Source organism: Petaurus breviceps, unplaced genomic scaffold, assembly GCF_028583685.1.
Source record: "Petaurus breviceps papuanus isolate PSGF00001 unplaced genomic scaffold, PetGlider_PUasm1.0 99, whole genome shotgun sequence".
Taxonomy (NCBI): domain Eukaryota; kingdom Metazoa; phylum Chordata; class Mammalia; order Diprotodontia; family Petauridae; genus Petaurus; species Petaurus breviceps.
In genome coordinates, this window is record NW_027187465.1 from 7,754,510 (window position 1) to 7,775,478 (window position 20,969).

General features: G+C 45.4%; 1 protein-coding gene across 6 annotated transcripts in view; it reads right to left on the bottom strand.

Moving 5' to 3' along the window:
- Positions 1-4,319: 4,319 nt before the first annotated feature.
- The window catches only part of GRK3 (G protein-coupled receptor kinase 3), a 462,068-nt gene continuing 445,418 nt past the window's right edge, over positions 4,320-20,969 (bottom strand). For all 6 annotated transcript variants that reach the window (XM_069081792.1, XM_069081795.1, XM_069081796.1 and 3 more), the window contains 2 exons: positions 15,084-15,197; positions 4,320-12,139 (listed from right to left, as the gene is read on the bottom strand). In XM_069081792.1, coding sequence (XP_068937893.1) covers positions 11,978-12,139; positions 15,084-15,197 — 276 coding nt within the window. In that variant the 3' untranslated portion in view covers positions 4,320-11,977. The remainder of the gene's footprint in view (positions 12,140-15,083; positions 15,198-20,969) is intronic.

Consider the following 20,969-nt stretch of genomic DNA (forward strand, 5'->3'; position numbering starts at 1 on the left):
CTTCCTTGCACCAGAACCAATGAGGGGAAAGCTCATGTAATGCTCATGTCCCTCCCTTCTTTCCCTCTACTATAGTGTTTTTATGCCTCTTTGTGTGGCATAATTTACCCTTTTTCCACTTCAGTCTTTCCTCTTCTTCCATTGCAGTCCCTTTGTAGCCCTTAATAAGGTTTTTTATCGTCATTTTGTGTAATTTATACCCATACCCTCTGTTTGTTTATAAACAGTTTGCTCTTATTAAATAACAGGGAGTGTGTGTTTGTGTGTGTGTGTGTGTATTTTCCTTGTTTACCTTTCTATGTCTCTCTTGCATCTCCTAATTAGAGGCTGAATTTTCCATTGAGGTCTGGCTTTTTCATCAGGAAGGTCTGGAAATCTGTTATATCATTGAATGACTATCTCCTTGCCTGGAAGAATATGTTCTGTTTTGGTGGGTAGGTGATCCTTGGTTGTAACCCGAGCTCTTTTGCCTTGCGAAAAACTATATTCCAGTTCCTCTGATCTTTCAGTGTAGAGGCTGCCAGATCCTGTGTGATCCCCACTGTGGTTCTGCGATATTTGAATTGTTTCTTTCTGTCTGCTTGTAGTATTTTCTCCTTTACCTGGTAGTTCTGGAGTTTGGCCACAACATTTTGTGGACTTTTCAATTTGGGATCTCTTTAAGTAGGTGACCGGTGGATTCTCTTGATTTCTATTTTATCCTCTGGTTCTAGTATCTCAGGGCAGTTTTCCTTGATGAGCTCTTGGAAGATGTTGTCCAGGCTCATTTTTTCATCATAATTTTCTGGTAGGTCTATGATTCTCAGATTATCTCTCCTGGATCTGTTTCCAGGTCAGTTATTTTTCCATTGAGATATTTTACCTCTTTTTCTATTTTTCATTGTTGATGTTTTGTTTGACTGGTTCTTGGTTCCTCATAGTTATTGGCTTCAATTTGGTTGATTCTAGTTTTTAGTGAAATATTTTCCTTGGTTAGTTTTTGGAGCTCCTTTTCCATATCACACATTTTTCTTTTTAAGGAGCTATTTTCTTCATAGTAATGTTTTTTCTAATTTTGCAATTCTGATTTTAAAAGAATTATTCATTTTATCTTCTATCTCTCTAATCTGGTTTTCAAAGTTCTTTTTGAGCTCATCTAAGAATGCTTTCTGTGCTTGAGACCAGTTCCCGGTTGAAGCCTCAGCTATGGGTGTGGCATCAACAGTCTCCCTCTGAATTTGGTTCCTCCTTCTCATGATAGTAGGACTCCAGTCTTTGTCTTTGCAGTCTGCTTTTTACCCATTTTGAGGCAGGGCCCTAGCCACACCCTTCCTCTAGGGTTCCCAAGCCTTTTCTGGTTAAAGTTTTGCTCTAGGGCAATAATTACTATGTTTTCAGGGTCAGAGGGGGGGAATTGGAGCAGCCAGGGTTCACTCTGCCATCCTGGTCCCTGGAAGTCCAGATAGGGACTTTTTAATTTTCTAGGCTGTGGATTAGTTGCCCCGGGAGTAGCTGCTACCCCTGCCAGGGCCCTGAATTTGACTCTGCTCCATCCAGTCTCAGCCCTGTGGTGATAGTCTGGCAGTGGCCCTTGTGGTTGGTGGGTCAACTTGTCTCCAGGTTGATCTGCACATCCCAGTGTCTGGGGTCAGTGTGAAAGTAAATATCTTTCTAATGATTTATGTGTGGTGCCAAACTGGGAATTGGTTCAATTTCCCTGTGTAGCCGGGACAAGTCCAAGAAGGATGCTGCAAGAGATTATGCTGTTTTCAGGCCTCCTGCATAGCTCTTTTGACACTGGCACTGAGGTGGCACACTGGGGGGTGGGATGAGAGAGAGGGAGCTCCTATTGGCTTCCCTAAAACAGCTGTCAGTGGCTGACTGGCTTCCAGCTGGTTTACCTGAGGTAACACTGGTTTCCCTGGTCAGACCCCACTGCCTTCCTCTGCTGACTTCTGGCTCTTTTTGGTCAGTTCTGGACTGAATAGAGGAGCTGGTTTTAGTTTCTTTTTTATTTTCTCTTTGGTCTCTTCAGATGGGTGGGGTTATGTGATGGAGCTGGTCTTGTCTATGACCTCCCACAGCACTACCTAATCAGAAATCACCCCATCAAGGACTTTTGGAACACAGTCAATTCAATAGAACCTATAGGGTTTTAGTTCATTTTTAAACCTGTCTAGGCTTGAATTATAGTCCTTTGTTCCTGACAACTATCAGCATTAGGGATAGAAATTCCTTATGAATCTTTTTTAATTCTTTATGAGGATCCTGTGCCCAAATTTTCGATTTTGTTTTGTTTGGGAAGGGGAGCTCTGTCAAAGAAATTCATCCAGAGCCCTGTGGGTCTCAGGACGTGTGTGTGTGTGTGTGTGTTTTCACATTCCCCAACCAGGATCCTCTGGTCACCTATGCTAATGGAAGGCAGGAACAATAACCATGATGTCCCAGCTGAGCTGCTGCCAGAAACCTTTGTTTCTTTTTGTTGGGTCCCCAGCCCTCCCCATCTTCTATAAAGGCTTTGAGTCCTCCTCCAGCTGAAGTCAAGGAACAGCCAACAGGCCACTTTGGCTGGCACAGAGAACTCAGGAAGGGGAACAACAGGAAGTGAGACTGGAGAGGGGGTGCCTGTAGAGACTCTATCCTGGAGAAAATAGGGAGCTGTTGAAAGCTACTAAGCAGAAAAGTAAGTCACAGAGTACTATATGTGCCACAAGAAATGTTCATTTGGCAATAGTGCAACAGTGAAATTAAAGAAGGAAGAGCCTGGGAGCCCGGAGTCCAACTAGGAGGCAGATGCATCAGTCTAGGCAAGAGCTGACAGACTTAGAACAGGGTGGTAGAGAAGGGGGCATGAGCAAAACGTGGAGTAAAAGTAAGACCACCAAGCCCTGGAGAGCGAGGAGAGGGAAGAATCCAGTATGTCTTTGGGGAGCCAGAAGGACAGATGGGGATCCCTGAGCCGCCTTACATCTAGGGAGCGGGAGGTGCAGCGGCTAGGATGACGGGCTGTGAGTCAAGCCTTGAATTCAGATCTGGTCACAGATGCTCACTGGCGGTGTCCGATTGCCTCACTTTCCTCATCTGTAAAATGGGAACAATAATAGCACCTACCTCCCAGAGTTGCTATGATCAAATGAGGTAAGAGTTTAAAAGTGCTTTGCACACCTTCAAGTGTTCTGTAAATGTTATCACCATCATTGTCATCCAAATTGAGCTCATTAGGAAAAGGTTTGAATTGGGATGATCATGGCTACTGACATTTTCTATAGCTCTTATATTCTTATATTATAGTATAATCTTATATATAATGTTTATATTGTGGATAATATATTCTTAGATTAGATATTATATTAGATACAATATATCCTCATGTTGGATATATTATTATAGATAATATTTTATATTATAGATAATATATTCTTATATTAGATATATTATTATAGAGAGTATGTTATATTCTTATATCAGAATGCCACCCAACGCTGCCCTGGTCCTCCCTCGGCCCCCTTCTGCTACCTCCCTACACCGGGGATGCTCCTTGTTTTGCATGGGACTCCAGAGAGTTCTGGACTAGCAGCTTTCTGCCATCCCCTTTCGAGAACAGGCACACCAGCGAAGGATGCCCCAGCTCCTGTCTTTTGCAGAAGGAGCTTCAGTCCTCAATAACAGCTCAGCCACCAAGTCTCTTCTGCAATCCAGTGAGCTTTAATATACTCCAGGGAACTTGAAAAGAGTCCACACTTGCCAATCGTGACTTCCTTCATGCCTGGAGTTCCAAGGAACAGCCAGTGCCTCTAGCAAATGAGAAAGAAAATACCCACCTAGAGAACCTGCCTGGGAATTCTCATGCAAGTGTATGCCTCTGCTCAGAGCCGTTTTGTTCTAGGAAACAAAATGTCTTTTTAAAATTTCCACTTTAAAAGAGTTGTTTATGTAAAAATAATCATAGCAACTCTAGCATGTGCCTTTGTGGTAGGAGGTACAGATGCCTTAGTCCTGTCTCAAAATCAGCAAATGAGACCCAGGGGCCTAGCCTGTCTTTCCAAAGTTCTGCAGGCATTTCTCATCACTGAGTACCCAACCCTGGAGCCCAAATGTAGCAGCATCCTCTAAAAGGATGAAGCAAATAAAAAACTGGGTGGAATCCAAAAACCTAAGAAAACAACAGACAGACATTGGCCAGCAGGCCTTCCCATCTTCCAAAACATCCTCTTCATTTCTGCCACAGCCCCTCACCATCAAAATTCCAAATGAATCACATCCTAAGACATCTTGATCAGATCAAGGATTTTTTTTTTAATTGAAAGAAGAAAAAAAAAAGCTAGACACCAAAACAGATGTACACTGACAGGTTCTTTTATTGGGATTCTTTTTATATAAGCAATTAACCAACACAGAAAGAATAACCAACTTAGTTTGCTCCAAAATAGCTCCCAAAGACGATAGTATTGACCAAGTGCGCCACGTTCTAAACGGTACTGACCATTACCGTTAACGGGGAACAGCTTCCAAGGAAGAAGCGACTTAAAACATGCACTAGTTACACGGTATACCAAAAAATTAAAAAACAAACTTCATTTGCACAATAAATAGGAAGAGGCAGAGCACAGAAGAGAGCAAGCAAGGACATTTCCTGGGTATGATAACTCATATTTACAAGAGTACTGGCCTTAGTGGGTTAACTCTCACACACAGAAAATAATGTCCATTTCGTTTTTGTCATTTCCTTTTCCTTTTTTTAAAGGATTCCATAAATGATTCTGCTATGAACGTGAATATGCTCCTATACTTCTGAGATCTGCAGAGAAGAATATGTAATTAAGGATATTAAGCTGTAAAAAAAGAAACTGCACTTCGGAAGAAATTAGCAACTTGATTATTGGTGTGTTTTTTCACTTTTTCTGCTTTTTATTCCTTTGGGCGCACCATTCCAAAGGATCTGTGAGACACTAGAAAGATTGTGCATTTCAGTGCTAATTCACAGAGCATCCAAAGATGCCCCGTGCCCTCCAATTTAATACCCAGACTCATTTGATATGGCCAGGGGAAATGATCCCTTTCAAATTCAAGGCACATGCCACCCCTACAATCTGTGTTTAGTGCTTAACTCTCATATAGAAATGCTATCCTGTTACAGATAAAGTCTGATCTCCTATATGACTGACACTTCTCATTGAGACCAGGCCAACTCTAATCATAGATGGGTATTCTGGCCTAAAAAAAACTCAGCAGAAACAGCAGCAATAAGACAGATCCTGAAAGATCTCATATATAGAAGGTTTGGAGTCTCCACAGGTCATAGGATTCTGTAAAAATTCAACAGATTGAAGAAAAAAAAAATCTAGGTCACATAAGGAACAACTAAGTAGGAAATGAACCGGAAATGTGCTACATTACATCATAACCAAATTGGAATTTGTCAACAAGTATGAAGTTTTTGGAAGAGGTAGATTAAAGCAGTATTTCATGGCAAACTCTTGAGACACCAAAAGGCATTTACATTTTACAGGCAAAAAGAATTAGGCTGTGTTATCTATTCCTTGGTGATCAGATGTCATGCTGCTGCAAAAAACTGTGCTCTCTTTAATACAAGCTAATTTTTTTAGTTAAAAAAAAAAGAAACTTTCTGAATTTCTATGCATGGGTAAGCTGGATATAGTTTAAGGAAATCCATTTAACTCCATTTTTAAAAATGGAGTTAAAAAATTCTCCTACCAGAAAAGAACTGCTATCTCTTTAAATATCAAACTAATCAGATTTTTAAAAGGCAGGAAGAATTATATGGAATGTTTTAGAAATTAAAGAAATGCGTGGATTTAATAACATAAAATGCCTTTTTCTGTTGGTAAAATAGAAATCTTACCTTATGCCTACATAACTTAGCAATCTTTATGTTACCAAAATAAAGCCAAGTCGGTAATGATTATTTAAAAGAGAGGCACGATTATTAAAAGTGGTCAGGGTTTTAGCCTGTCCTTGATGTACATAATGGAATGTACTCAGCTAGAGAACTACAAACAGAACTTCAAGTCCTTTCTGCTTTGAACGCACATTTGGAAAGGCCTTCTGATTGCAGGAGGGCACAGTGTTGGGAGGGAAAGGGGATCCTGTTCCTGCCCAGCTCAGCAACTGCCTCTCTAGCTATGAGAGCTTAGGAAAAGTCACTTTTCTCATCTGTCAAATGAGAGAATGGATGTAAAAGCTACAATCAAAATAACCCGTTCTCAGGGGAGATAGGTCTTCAGATCAAGGCCCAGGAGGGACCTTAGAGGTCATTTCACCTGATCCACCCAATTGACAGTGATAAAACTAAGACCTTTGAGGGTACAAGGAGTTTTCCAGGATCACACAGCTAGTAATCAATAGCAGAGCCAGGATTAAAACTGAGGACAAAAACAGAAATGGGGATATTGTATTAACATAAAAATATTATTATTATTTTTTTAAGCAATCGGGGTTGAGTAACTTGCTCAAGGTTACACGGCCAGTTATTTCTGGGTGTGGTGCTGAGTGTCTGAGCCCAGATTCGATCTCCAGGTCATCCCAACACTGGAACCGGTGCTCTTACTTGCTGAGCCACCTGGCCGCCCCAAAAATATTATTTTTAAAAAATTGATATTTAAAAATTTTGAAGTTGACAAGTTGGTAGAGAAAATAGGAATTCTTTATGTTAGTACAGATAAAAACTGTGTGTGTATGTGTGCATACCTTAGAAGGTACTAGACCATAATCACTGGGAAAACTCCCCTGACTATCCTGCCATTAACTGCTATTAAAAAAAAACCCGAAAGCTTTTGTACTGGGGATGTTACAGGAAGGAATTCACACCAGTACATAAAAAATAAAAACACTCAAATATAATGAAGACAGCACATCCACCGTATCTTTTGCCCTAAAAATTTTGTCAGTTGTATTTGTACAACACAGTGGAAATCTGTAATTCAATTAATCCTCTATTTTAAATGCCTGGACTAGGCATACTTAAGGTCAACACTCAAATGCTTGTGAATTCAAGTTTCTCCTTTACATATCTCTCTTTAGGTAATCCAACACAGACCTAAAAAAAAGTGTACTTAAAAACCATTCTCCAGGTGTGATTTCCAAATTAGTTTAATAGATATTGTCAGCACTGACTTGCTCTAAACATACACTAATAACTACAAAAAAAAAATGTTCCTTTGTTTTTAGGGTTTTCACTGAAATACTGCATCTTATTCAAGAAAAAGAAGGTCAGTTTCAAAGAATTTCTACAGTTTGTTTTTCCTGTGTGTGGGCACTCTGATGATATGCTCCTGGACCTGACTGAATCTGAGGCATCCAACAGTAAGTAGTACAAGCTACAGTTCTAAGCACTCGTCCTCTCTCTCTCTCTCTCTTTCTCTCTCTCTCTCTCTCTCACACACACACACACACACACATACACACAAACACACACACGCGCACACACACAGAGACCACAGACTCCCACCAAACTCACAAGCTCACAGTCTAAAAGAATATTAGAACATGAACATTATCACTCACTTATAATACATTTTACAAAAAGCCAAAGGGAGAGAAAAACCCGTTATTTTCAAATATTTATTTTTGTGCTTTGATGCGTAAAGGGGTTTTATTTTACTTATAAATGAATTCCCTTCCTTTCCCCCATTTCTACAAACCATGATTCTTCTCCTGACCCCCACCCCTAAACTATTATAAGATAGTGGCAAAGCCTCCCTGGGAACAACTGATTTGGTCCCACATGCAAGACTGGGACCAGGGAGAAAGGCTGTGGCTTTGTTACAGAGAGCAGCACAGAGAATACATAACACAGTTCCCTGAACATAACTGTGACTATACACAGATCATCACAAATGAAGACACATCTTATCTTAGACCCTGCACATGATAAGTTTCTATACAGATTTACACAGTATCTTCATGAAAAAAAGCTGAGCTTGGAGACTTGCTTTCTTTCTACCTGGCACATAAAAATACTGACATACTTCGAAACAACCCATTATAAAGACAGGCAGGTCTGGCATAGCCAGCCCTTCAAAGGGGAATTAGTGGGAAGACAAACACACATACACACTGTGATCTCTTAGGATGGCCCAGCCCCATTAACTATTGCAGCACAGAGCTCAGTGATATGGAGGCCACATGGAGGCCAGAGTAGCAGCCTGGGGGGTGGACAGTCTGGGCCATGAGTGCTGGGATGAGAGTTATATTTAGCATGAGTTTGATAAGGAAGTGTGTTCATCTGGCAATCCCATTTTCAGTGGGGCTTCAGTATTTGCACCCCAATGGAATGTTACATGTTACTTAAGGTGAAGCAAGGCCCAAACCCTCTGGTAGACAGTCACATCCACGGGAGCAGTTTCTAAACCTTGTCTAAGGCACATTTGACAGAGACCTGGTTGGGCTCTCTCCAACTGTGGTCAGCATGTCTCAAACTGAAGCTGAAAGCTGCCAACCTGACCTGAACAGGAATAAAATGTTGATTTTTCCCCCTATCCACAGTATGTCAATCACTAAGACTTCAATACCCGCACAGACATGGCTCCCACAATGGACATCCCTATTACACAATTTCTTTGTCATCTCATGACAATTGTTCTATTTCTGCAAACTCAGCTGAAAACCACCACCGTGCCAGATGAATTCCAGCACAGCAGATCCGGAGCTAGAAAGAGCCTCAAAGGCCGTCCAGTCCAACCCCCAGATCACAGGTGAGGAAAGTGAGGCCCACACAGGTAAGAAGTGGCTTGTCCAAGCTGAAAGAGGAGGAAGCGTCAGGGGCGGAACGGGAAGCCTCAGCTTCTGATTCCTGAGCCAGTGTCATTCTGGAGCACTGAATAAAATGTGGCCCTGGACATTACAGCATGAAATGAGTTCATAAATGTTTAAAATCTTGAAAAAAGAAATTTAGGATCAATAAAATTTACATGAATAATAATGCAATGATAAAAAAAATAAAGTCTATAAATTATCATATATCAACTATGAAAAAAATCTAGATTTTTTTAGACATATTTAAATATTCTTTTGAATATCAAATAAAGAAGTACTTGGTCAAATATTTTTAAATGCTACAAATATATTCCTTACATTTTGGGGTTATCTTCACAGACGACTATGCTAAACCATTTGAATAAAAATCAAACACAAGCTGATGAAAGGAAATACAATTTAGGAACTTACTTTGCACTGAGACAAAATTTTTTTAAATTATAGGCTCACTTACTGACCTTTAACCCTAAACATGTATATGAGAGGAGGGGACAAATGTCAAGGCCTTCAATAGCTTCATCAACAATCCCCTTTATGGTAGAGAGGTAAAAATGGCCAAGGAAAACAGGTGCCCTGCTCAGCACCTGGGCAGGCAGCAAGGAATGTCATCACACCACTCTTTCCTACTTTGATTCTGGAAACCCCCCATTCTAGAACCGCAGCGGGATAACCAGAGAGTGGAGATTTGTGATAAAAAACTTGGCCACTGACTCACCTCCTGAACTGGGACAAATCCTGTCATTCCCATGGGCCTCATTTCCCTTGTGTGTACAATGAGAGGTTGGCTTCCCACCATCTCAACAAGGCTTAGCATTCTACAAATATGTCCCATCTGATCTTCTGGCTTCAACAGTGACACTGGCCAGAGCAAGGGACGCCAGGGGAGACAACAGTAGGACCCTTACTTGTTCCTAATTCCTCTTGATCATGTTTTTAGAACACACATGTGAATTCTCGAAGTCTCCTGAAATAAGACTCATCCCACCAAAGCCAAATGCCTCTTTAGGCCACCTTTTAGTTCAGAATTTGAAAAATGGAGGCATCCTTGGGCATTCTGTCACTCCCTTTGGGGGGAGGCCCCATGATCCCCTAGCCAGGAGGGGAAGCTGCTTCTGTTCTGTAGATGCCCTGACCCTCTCTGCACAGCAAGGCCACTGGTGTCCCTGGATGGCTGAGGACCGGCCATGAGAGAGCCCAAGGGAGTCTCCAAGGACAAGGTTGGCACTGAGGGAGGGTGGGGCTCAATGTCTTTCATGCCACTGTCTGTATTGCACAAAACTACTTGGGGACTATATTATAACGAAGGGAGTTACATCTGCAGTTAACTAGAATCTCCATGAAAGGATCTGGGAATATGCCTCTTAAAAAGTTGAGCATATTGCTTAGGATTCTGTCATCCGATGTAGAAAGAGTTCTTCTAATAATGTAAGGATGTTTTCAGCAAACACTAACATCTTTTGAGACTGAGAACACAGCTTCCAAGCCAGCAGTGGTGACAGCAACAGGAGGAGGGGGAGGAGGGGGAGAGGAGAGAAAGTGGGAGAGAGAAGGGGAGGGAGATACTTCTCTACAGCTGATTGACTCAAACAGTTTCTTGGTGGCTCTTGAAGAAAGCCCTCCCTACTACAGCTCACACAGAGCTCAGAGATAAGGAGAAAGGCCTGGCACCCTGTAGACCTTGCGGACAGATGGCAGGGAAGGCAGAGGAGAGGGCCAGGTCACCCAAACTGTCAGCTCTTTTCCACAGGCATGATACTATCACACACACAAAAGAGAAGTAACTTTCTAAACCATTTCTTGAGTCTGTTGGCACTTGGCACTTTGCTATGAAGAAAAACAGTTCTGAGCATGGATGGAGAGCTTGCTTTATGCGTGAAAGGGTAACAGAAGGAGCGTTCCAGAATGGTAACCAGAAAAGAAGCTTCCTGAACTGGCCCAGCCTTCAGAGCTGTGACACGGCTGAGAGGCTGGACAGAATGCATTTGCTTAGGACGCAGTGATGGCATCGTGCAGAGAAGGCGGGCATACACATGTACATATATACACATGTATGTATATGTGCATGTACGGATGTGTATATGTATCTTTAAAACCACTTGGGGCACTTACTTTTCATAATTTTAACACCTGCTAATAAAAACTGAGTCTAATTCTACAAAAAATGCATACAGCAATGTGCTTTCTTCTTCCTCACATGAAGTCGTCTCATGCACACACATTTGGAGGGACCAGTTAAAAGCATTTGAATCACTGTGTCGGAAGGTCACTCGTTTTTTAAATGCAGAAAAATCCAACTGTCAAAAGGACAGGTGAAGAATTACTTTGAGGAATGCGTACCAAAGCCCCTGTGGCTTTACCTCAGCGTGTCCACTGGAGTGTGATGGGTTCAAAGTTTTTTTAAAAGTGCAATTTGCCCTGAATTTGAAAAGAAATGCCTTCAAGTTCATTGTCACTGTCAACCATCCCAAAGATCCATTCCCAAACTGCATAAATCGCTAACTGATAACAACAGAATTCTAGATTCTGCTCCTCTAACGCCCCTTCCTCAATGGTCATGGCAAAATCCCCAAGTCCCAAGGACGACAGTGGCAGCTAGTATGTGTGAGTGCAACAAACAAGCTGATGAAGCCAAGTCTGAGCTTTTCACAAAGAATCTACAACTTTAGCCCAGGACACAAAGAAGACAGGATCTGAGAGCATTAAAGGATCACACAGTTGGTCGTGTGTCACCAGGAGGATGGAGCAAAGACAGACTGCACCGGCAGGGACGCATCCCCTATGGGAACATCTACCCTTCCACACTGATGGTCCCATGTTCCTTCTGAGAAGATCCGGAGAGAGACTGGATATTGGACGTCAAAATTTAAGGGCTAAGTAGTAACCACTTCAAGTTTCTAGGTTCAGTATAGACCAAAAAAAAAGTGTGTAGCAAAGAAAACAGAATCTTCCTTTCTTCAGTAGTTTAAAAGTATGGGTGATTCCCAGCACTGCCAGGGTGTAATGACAGGAGAGTGAGAAGCTGCCACTGTGTGCCAAGACTTTGTCCCTGTTAGTGAGAACTCCTCTGTTTCCTTCTCTGGTCCTCGCGGCCACCGTCCAGGACAGCCAACGAGCCTGTGCCCAGACTCCCAGCTCTGCACCCTCTTCTTCCACGATGCCCAGAGTGGGGGTGGGAACACAGTACTCTGTGGCGCTCACAGTCTCTCATAAGCATCCCTTCACATTAAAGGCCATTGCTGTTTCTGTGGCTGAGCGGAGGCTTCGAAAGCTCCACGACAGTGGGCCGAGGTTTGTTAAGGAACTTCGGAGCCCGCCGTAATAACCTCTGAGCCTCTGTAAAGGTTTCTACCAATTCTTTTTTCCATTGCACATATTCAGGGTCACTCTAAATGAGAAAGAAAATGTAGAAATGGTTATACATTTACCCACCTCATTAAGAGAGTCCTTAAAAATCACTGATACATTGTGAATGCTGGAACCTGAGAAACAGAATGACCACAGAAGGTTTCTCCCTTCAGAATCCAACTGGAGACTCCACCCTAGACTCCTAAGAGCCTTCAGAGGGCCGTCAGCAGAAGTCTACAAAACAACATGTGCCCTCCTCCACGCTGCTCAGCGGAAGCAGTAGGAAGGGCTACTTGAATAACTCCCCAAACGCACAATTTCTGCCAGTCTGGGGGCTCCCTCTACTCTGCTATTGTACCCACAAACTGTATGGGACAGCGACCAGGCCTCTGGGAATAAGCATATCTCAGGTCCGGGGTAGGCTGGTAAGCAAAAGAAAGACATCACCCACTGCTGGCCCCACACTGAAAGCCATACTAGCTGGGGGCAGATGTGCCAGGGACCTCTGCACACACAACTTTCAAGAATCCAAGGTCACAATCTCAGTCCCAGGAAACAAGATGAACTTGGGTTTCTTGGATCTGAACCCTAATTCTGTATCTTACTACCTGTGAGATTTGGGGCAAATCATTTAGCCTTTCATGGCCTCTTGCCTCCTCCCCTTCAAAATGAGAGGACTGGACTCTGAGAGCCCTTTTGAATCCTAAATCTTTGATCCTATGATTGTTTCTGGCCCATAAAAGGCTGAAATGTGGAGAGAAGGGAGAATCCTAGCTGGGACTATTATTTGTCAATCACACCTCTCTCTCCAGGAGACCCACAAACAAAACATAGCCTTGAGGGTCCTACAAAGACGACTTCTTCGTAAACTTCTTGGAACCACAGAAGACAATACATTTCTGATTGTTACTTTCAAGTGAGGCATAAAATGGAGGGCTGGATGCTCGCCAAAGGGGCTGCCCCTGTCATGGGGAATGTCCTACACAGGGTCTGAAGAGAAAAGGGATTCTCTAGAGATGGTACAGCCCTCCAGATGTCCCTGTTCCCAGATGATTCTGCACTGACTGTGTCAAGTTCAAGGAAATCAAGGGCTTCCTCAATAAGGTCCCAGATTACTGAGAAGACGCTGGTCAAGCAATCCACACACAGGAAAAATTAAATGCACAGAAAATGGCTCCTGCCTAGACCAGGGCTGGGGAACCTGAGGAGCCTGCAAGGTCCTTGGCAGCCTTTTGACTGAGTCCAAGCTTGACAGAACAAATCCTTTTATGAAGGAGATCTGTTCCATGAAGTTTGGATTCAGTCAAAGGGCCGCACTTGAGGACTCAGAGGGCCACATGTGACCTGGAGGCTGCAGGTTCCCCACCCCTAGTCTAGACTATATGACTATCATTTGGATGGCCAGCCCACTGAATTAGTAAATCAGAAGGACAACTACTTAGGAAAGGCACTGGAAATTTGGTGTAGAAATGAACAGGAAGAAAAAACCAGGCTAGCCTGTATTTGAGACATTGACTAGCATGCCCCAAGACAAAGATTCATCATTTTAAACACCACTTTCTCTTAGTGATGTCGCATGGTCCTTGGAACACTGAAGTTTCCGAAGAATCGAAGTTGTAAGGGGCCCACAGGGGCCTAGAGAGGAGCCCAGTGGGCCCAAGGAGGCTGCCACATTTTTCTCACAATGACCCACGTGGAAGAGGCAGACTTTGGTAAGGTTAATGAGGAAATAAAAGCGACAAAAGTGAGTGGGTCAGACAAGCACTGAGAGCAAGAGAAAACAGCTCAGAGGCTATGAGGCAAAGTGGAATGCACAGAAGCCTGGAAAGGAAGGCACCCAGCACAAAAGCCAGGCATTATCTGTAAGCTGCATGGGAGACCACAGACCAAAATCACAGCAGGGAAGAAGGCTGCAATCTACACCGACAGGAAGAACCACCACAATGATCAGATCACGGATTCCCTGAAGGAATGAAATCATATTGTTAAGACCATTGTTTTTTCTAGCTAGCTGGAGCATAAAATGTCTTATGGTGGCAGGAGAATGATGATGGCTTCTTAAAGGCTATGGCAAGTACCGCTATGCCAGAAAACCAGAGCCAGGCTCAAGACTATGTGTGCGAGGACTGACCCAGCCAAGGGAGGGGGGTCCGTCAGCGTGCTGAACACAAGGCGATTGGCTCTTCAGCTGCAGTGACTGAAGGATGCTTTCTCGGAAATGAACGGCTGACTTATTCGGTCACAGTGGTTCACACCGGGAGCTCCTTGGGAATAGGGACTGGCTTTCTTTGGATCTCCAATACTTAGCACATAGGAAAGGTCTAACAAATGCTCGTGGACCATCTTGGATCCACATCAGTGGAATCAGACGGTTGAAATCCTGAAATTCCACCAACACTTCTCCCTTTCTCTCACAGAAAAGCTCCCGAAGAGCTGAGATGCCGTAAGGAAGAGGGACAAGAGCCTATCGCCACCATGTCAAGGGAGAAGAAAAGCATGAGCTTGGGTTAAAAGTGTATGTGGCCCCCGGGGAGAGGACTGGAGTTTCCACAGCGTATTAAGGTTTGCCAAGCATTCTGTGGACACTATCTCATTGGAGCTGTACAACACCCTGGGAGGGAGGTGCTGTTACCCCCCCATTTTATAGGTAAGGAAACAGAGGCTCATAAAAGTAAAGGGACTTGCCCAGAGTCACACAGAGAGCCAGTGTCTGAAGCTCGATTTGAACTCGGGTCCAGCATTTTCTCCACTGTGCCACAGAATGAGGCCTCTGAGGAGGGCTGGGGCAGGGGCACAGAAGAATGATCTCACCTCCTCCTGGGACCATTTTCTACTTAAGTACTTTGTTTTTCATCCAGTTTCTTTCAGAGCCAGGCCCTAGCACACACACAGCAGCAAGAACACTGTGCAAACACCAGGAGACCATTACACTGTTTATCTTCTACAGACGCTCTAGATTGCACTAAATGTTTATGATGACTTACCTCGCACTGCAGGACCAATTGCTTTCCTCCTTTTATCCTCAGCAAAATGCATTTTTTGTCTTTAATCTGAGTTTCTTCCACTGACACAATTTGTTCCATTGTCACCAGGTTTTGCTATGAAAAAAAAAGTATCTTTAAAATTTCTGATTGTTAAAGTTAAACCTCAAAATGCATCCTAAAAATCTAGGTGGCTTAGGAAAAAAAACGTAAAAGAAAATCACAAATTTTTGGCCTTTTTTTTTTCATGCTAAAGGTATAAAATCACTACAAACAAATATAAGCAAGAGGTCAAAAATTGTTTTAAATACCATAGGGAAAAAAAGGCATTGTGGGCAAAAGGGCCAAGTCGTCCCCTCCATAAAATCTGCGTCTCTTCTGGACCATTCGCAGGCCTCCCCCCACTATGCTCCCCACTTGCACTCTCTTACAAATGGATACTATCAGTCCATGTGGAGGCCCACCCCCCCAGGCTGCAGCCGAGGCCCCGACTGACCCAAAGGAGTGCAGGGGCCTTTAACAAAGCTGATCAATGAGGTTCTAGTAAAGGAAGAGGCAGCTTGGAAGAACAAAGATGCAGAGAAAGCAAAAGGATGACGGCATGTGCAGAGATGACGCCCTCCAGAGACCCTGACGCTGGGCTATAGCATTGCTAACCGGCCAAATGCTATAGCTCCACATTACCTTACCAGCTTATGTTTTTTGGAATAAATACTCCAGGAGTCCTAAATGAAAAACAACACCATCATAAGCTACCCAGTGCCTTCGGAAATGCAAGCCACCTGTATGTAACAAGAATCCCATGTTTCATGGGTGACCCAACGCTTCTAATCTCCCCGCTCGGAAATCCTCTTGTGGCCAGATGCTTCAAAGGGCTTGCGTGGGGTGGGCAGGGGCAGGCTCATGGACTCAGACGGCTGAGGCTTCAAGGCCAGAGAGCCGGACAAGGACGGGGCATGCAGGGGCAGGCTCGTGGGCTCAGGCGGCTGAGGTTTCAAGGCCAGAGAGCCAGACAAGGAGGGGGTAGGCAGGGGCAGGCTCGTGGGCTCAGACGGCTGAGGCTTCAAGGCCAGAGCCGGACAAAGACGGGGCAGGCAGGGGCAAAATGGGCTCATGGGCTAAGACGACTTAGACTCCAACACGGCCTTTGCTCCAGGCTCTGTGAGAACTTATCAAGCGGCTCCATAGCCACAGGCCTCAGTTTCCTCTGTTGCCAAACCAGGAAGCTGGCCCAGAGGGCCTGGAAATTCTGCCTCTTTCACCCCACTTCATCCTCAGCAGCACACGTCTGCCCAAACTCCAGCAGCTCCCTCATCAAAAATCCTGTCTGGCAACAGGAAATCTGTACAGCCTGGTCCCACCCCCTCTCCCCTGCCCTCTCCTTCAGGCTTCTGACACTGCCCCGCACACACAAAGCTCCATCTTGTACCTTGGGGCCTGGGCACTAGCAGCCCCCATGCTTGGACAGGTCCCACCACCAACCCCACTACGTGCTAGTGTCTTCCCTCAGAGATTCCTTTTATACTGACAGGCAGAGTCTGCACGTTTTCATCCCCACCAGAATATGAGCTCTGTAAGGGGAAGGATGCCACTTCTGTCCTTCTTAGTAAGTGAGCATGGACTAAAGGCTTGCCGGCTGATCCCGAGCCTGGGAAGGGGGCTGCTTTCTCACCTGCCCCCAGGATACGCTCCTTCCCCAGTGACGTCAGTGACAGGCTCAGTCTCTGTCCTCTCCAAATTCTAGCCTCATCCTACTGACCTTTCAACATACATGCTGATATTCCCTTAAACACTGACTGCCCAGCTCCTCGACTGCCTTATTTCCCCACAGCAGCTCTGGCAGCCCAACCAGAGCTGCGCACAAAGATGGTCAGCCCCTGGATCTCATGGCAGTCACAAACGTGCTTCTGTGCCGTGAACTCTGAACCGTCTGCTCAGAATGTAGTCACTCCACCCCTCTCTCTGCCTTGAAGACCTCAGCTCCCTTCTCCGTCCTCAGCAGACCTCAGAGCCCTCTGCTTCCAAGGTCCTCCCAGGCCATCAGCCTTGCACTCTCTGGCCCATCCTCCCCATCCCCCACACCACCACGTACCTCTGCCACTCTCTTGTCCACCAGTCCTTCACGAAGGGGTGGCCCCTCTACCTGCACAGGTCATCCCATTCCACACCATCTCTGTCTTCCTCTCCTTTGTATTCTGCCTAATTTCAACTCATCCCCATTTGGCTGAAACTCAATACTCAATGGACCTCACCTCCCTTGGCCTCCTCTCCCCTCTCATGAGAGGGCTGACAAGGTGGAGGACCAAACCCTCTCAATGCCATCCATTACAGAGGCAGAAACTGGACTCAGCTCACTTGACTCGGTGTTTGGCCTGACTAGTTTTAGCTCCATAGAGTAAGATGCTGGGCGAGGGTATGCGGGGGGGGGAGTGTCCTGGCTGTCCCCCCCCTTTCCTGCCCCCTCCTGTGCATTGGCTCCCCTTTTAGAATGTAAGCTCCTTGAGGGCAGACTCCTTTTTACTAATTGTATCCCCAGCACTTAGCACGGTGCCTGGCTCACAGCAGGCTCTTAATACTTGGACTGGAGTGGAACTTATCCAGCAGACTGTTTGCCCACATTAATCTTCAGTCTCCCCTTGTCTTCAGGCTACTCCCTCCTGCCTCCAAACCCATCCACATGTCCTCTTCAAAGCCCCTCATTTTATCCCTCCATCCCTAAGCATCTTCCTCCCTTTTGTGGTCAGACTCCCCAGAAGACAATGCAGCCTGGCTGCCAACCTCTTAGCCGCCCAGCATCTACTGGCCTCACTCTCCTCGGTCTCTCTGCAGCCCCCACCCTGTCCATGACACTGTTCTCTCTAGGTCCTGCTCTCCTGGTTCTCACCCTACCTGCCCAAGGTACTGTAATGCGAATGTAAATTTTAAAGATCTTCCCTGCCCCTAGGCTAAAGTGCACCAGAAGCCTGGGGAGGGAGGCTTGTTTTTCAGTAGATACTTTTTGATTGGCCAGTGGGTCAATAAGGTTGTTACATTCTCTGAGCCAGGAGAAGGCTATATAAGCCCTGATGTGTAGCTTTGTTTTGGGACTCACTTTGAGAAGTGTTCTGTGATTTGATCTGAATTCTGGGAAGCCGTTGTTGAGAGTCCCCCGGCTTTGAAAAACCCAGATGTGGAAACCCAGATGTTGACTGGGTATGGATGTAATGGTTGGACAGTTTGGAAATCTGTCTACTTGATGTTTCTGTCTTGATAATTATGCCTGTATACTTTGAGGTTCAGGGTGCTGACCTTTTCTCCTGAACAAGGTAAACGATATATGTCTGACTGATTAAAGTAAGCTTGTTAACCCATTTTGAGTTGCTTTCCTTTAACAAAGCAGATCCAAGAACCTGTATGGGCAGCAAACCCTGAGGACGCACTTGGGGTGCTTGCTGCTACAGGTACCAATGTCCCATCCTGCTGGGCCATGCCTGTTCACCACAGTTATCCTCCCAAGCTCTATCGGGCCTTCTTTCTGCACTGTTCTGTGTGGCGACCTCAGCTCCCATGGACCTATCTTTAGTCTGATGATTCTCAGACATAGGTTATTATTATTAAAAAGTCAATTCCAATTCAGAAGCAACATGGAAAACCAGCCTGAGAGCCAGCCTCTGTCCTTATTTATCCAGCTCAGGCCTCTCTCCTGAGCTCAGACAAATGTCCCACATATAATCATCAACCTCAACAAGCCTGAAACTGAAGTCCCATCTTTGCCCCCAAACCCTCCCTGGCCCTGACTTCCCTATCACTGTTGAGGGCACCACCATCCCCCCAAGCTCACAAGTAAGGGGCCATCCTTGACCCCTCACTCTTTTTCACTTCCCACAGCCAATCTGTTGGTTCTATCTCTGTGATACCCCTTCTCTCCTGATACTGCCCCTGCCCTGGTGCAGGCCCTCCACACACCTGCCTCAACCTCTCCCTACTCCAGTCCAGCCTCCACCCAGCTGTCAGATCTGACCACACCACCTTCCATCTCAATAAGCTCCAGTACTCCCTGTGACCTGCGGGATCAAATGTAGAATCTGGCCCAGCCCCTTCTGACAGCTTGTCCACCCCCACATGCCCTGCATTTCACATAAGACCCTCCATCCCCCTGCCTGGACTGCTCTCCCTCCTCTTCTCTGCCTCCTGGGCCTCCCTGGCTCCCTTTATGCCCCAGCTTAAAGCCCACCCTCTACAAGAAGCTGCTCCCAAGCCTCCTCAATACCTTCCCTCTGCCAATTATCTATAATTTATACTCCATGCAGCTTGCTGTTTGCATGCTACACTGTGAATGCCTTGGGAACAGAGATGGTCATTGCATTTTTGTCTTGGTTTGTTGCTGTTTTGTCGTGGGGGGAAGATGTTTGGGGGGGGGGTGTTAGAGATCATGAGGGTTGGCTGCTGTTTGGATCCCCAGCACTTAACACAGGGCCTGGCACACAGTAGGCGCTTCATAAAAGCTTGATCCCTTGACTTAACTCTCTCATTCTGCAGAAAAAGGGCCCAAAGGTTCCAGTCAAGTTTGCTTTTGGATGCATTGACTCGCTGGGACCCACAGAGGCCATATGAGAGGCTGCTGGAGCTCTGTTTTTAAGGAAACGGAATCCTGGCAGTCAGTGGCTCAGGTCTACTGCCTTTCAGTTACCAAGGCCCGGCCACTGTACCCCTCTCTCCCCTCAGCCATCACAGAGCTCAGGCCTCTTCCTCTCTGCCCCAGACACTCACATACCCTTCTCTTCCTCCTCCCTGCTTCCAGCCTCTCCCAGCTGCAAACTGCCTCCTATGCTGCCACCAAAGTCGCCTTTGCCTGGTCCCCAGTGGGCCCAGGAGACAGCACCAGTGAAATTGCCTCCCCCCTCATCAGCTCATCCTGGCCGGCTCATGGCCCACTGCTCCCTCTGCTCACTCTCTGGTCCTGGCGAGGCCCCAAACCCCCATGTCTCATCACAACCTCTCAGAATCCTTAACCTCCTCCAGTCCAGTACAGGGTGGACAGTCACCCTCTCACAATGCACCTGAATTTATTTGCCCATCTCTGGATAGGGGCCAAGAGAACACAAGCTCTACAGGGAGTGGGGGTTTTCATTCTTTACTCTTGTATTCCCACTGTCTCGCACAGTGCATTTGCATGTAGTAGGCACACAATAAAGCACTGGAATAAATCTAAAATCATTGTGGCAAATGCAAATTACTATTACTGTTATTATTATTAAAAAGTAAATTCTAATTCAAATGAGTATGGCTTTCTGGCACCAAGAAGTCCCAGGCCTAAGTCCTATCTCTGCCCTGCCAGCTCTGTGATCCTGAGGCTGACCCACACCCCTGCCCCTCTCTCTGGGCCCCAGGAGATTACAGAGAAGGGACCTGATTGAATTGGTGGAGGAAGCTTCCTCACCCAACAGGTCCCTAGAGCAATGAATCACAGGTCTTGTCCCTGAATTCCAATTAAGTGTTTTGAAAAATCCCTCAGGGAACACAAAAGTAAATATGAAATTACCTGCATTCTCTATCCAAGAAAGCCAAATTAATCCTCATTACTTAAATATTTTCGACGTGAAATGTTCCAAATGTAGGACAAAGACCCTGACTGAGGGAAGGCCCTGTAAGGCAAGGGGTCGGCTCCCTCAAAAGCAGGCAAAGCATTCTTTTGAAAATCTCTGCACCTGAGCCAGCTTGGGGTTGGACAGGAGCCTGACTCTCCTGAATTAAAGCGTTTCCAGAATTGTGGAACACATATTGGTCATTAAGTTCCAATCAATTCCCAAGGGCAGCTAGTCATTAAACAGTAACCTCACACAGCCTAGAAGCCATTCACTGTTAAAGATGCACACCTCACTCCTCTGAAGTTGCTAACGGTGGAGTGAT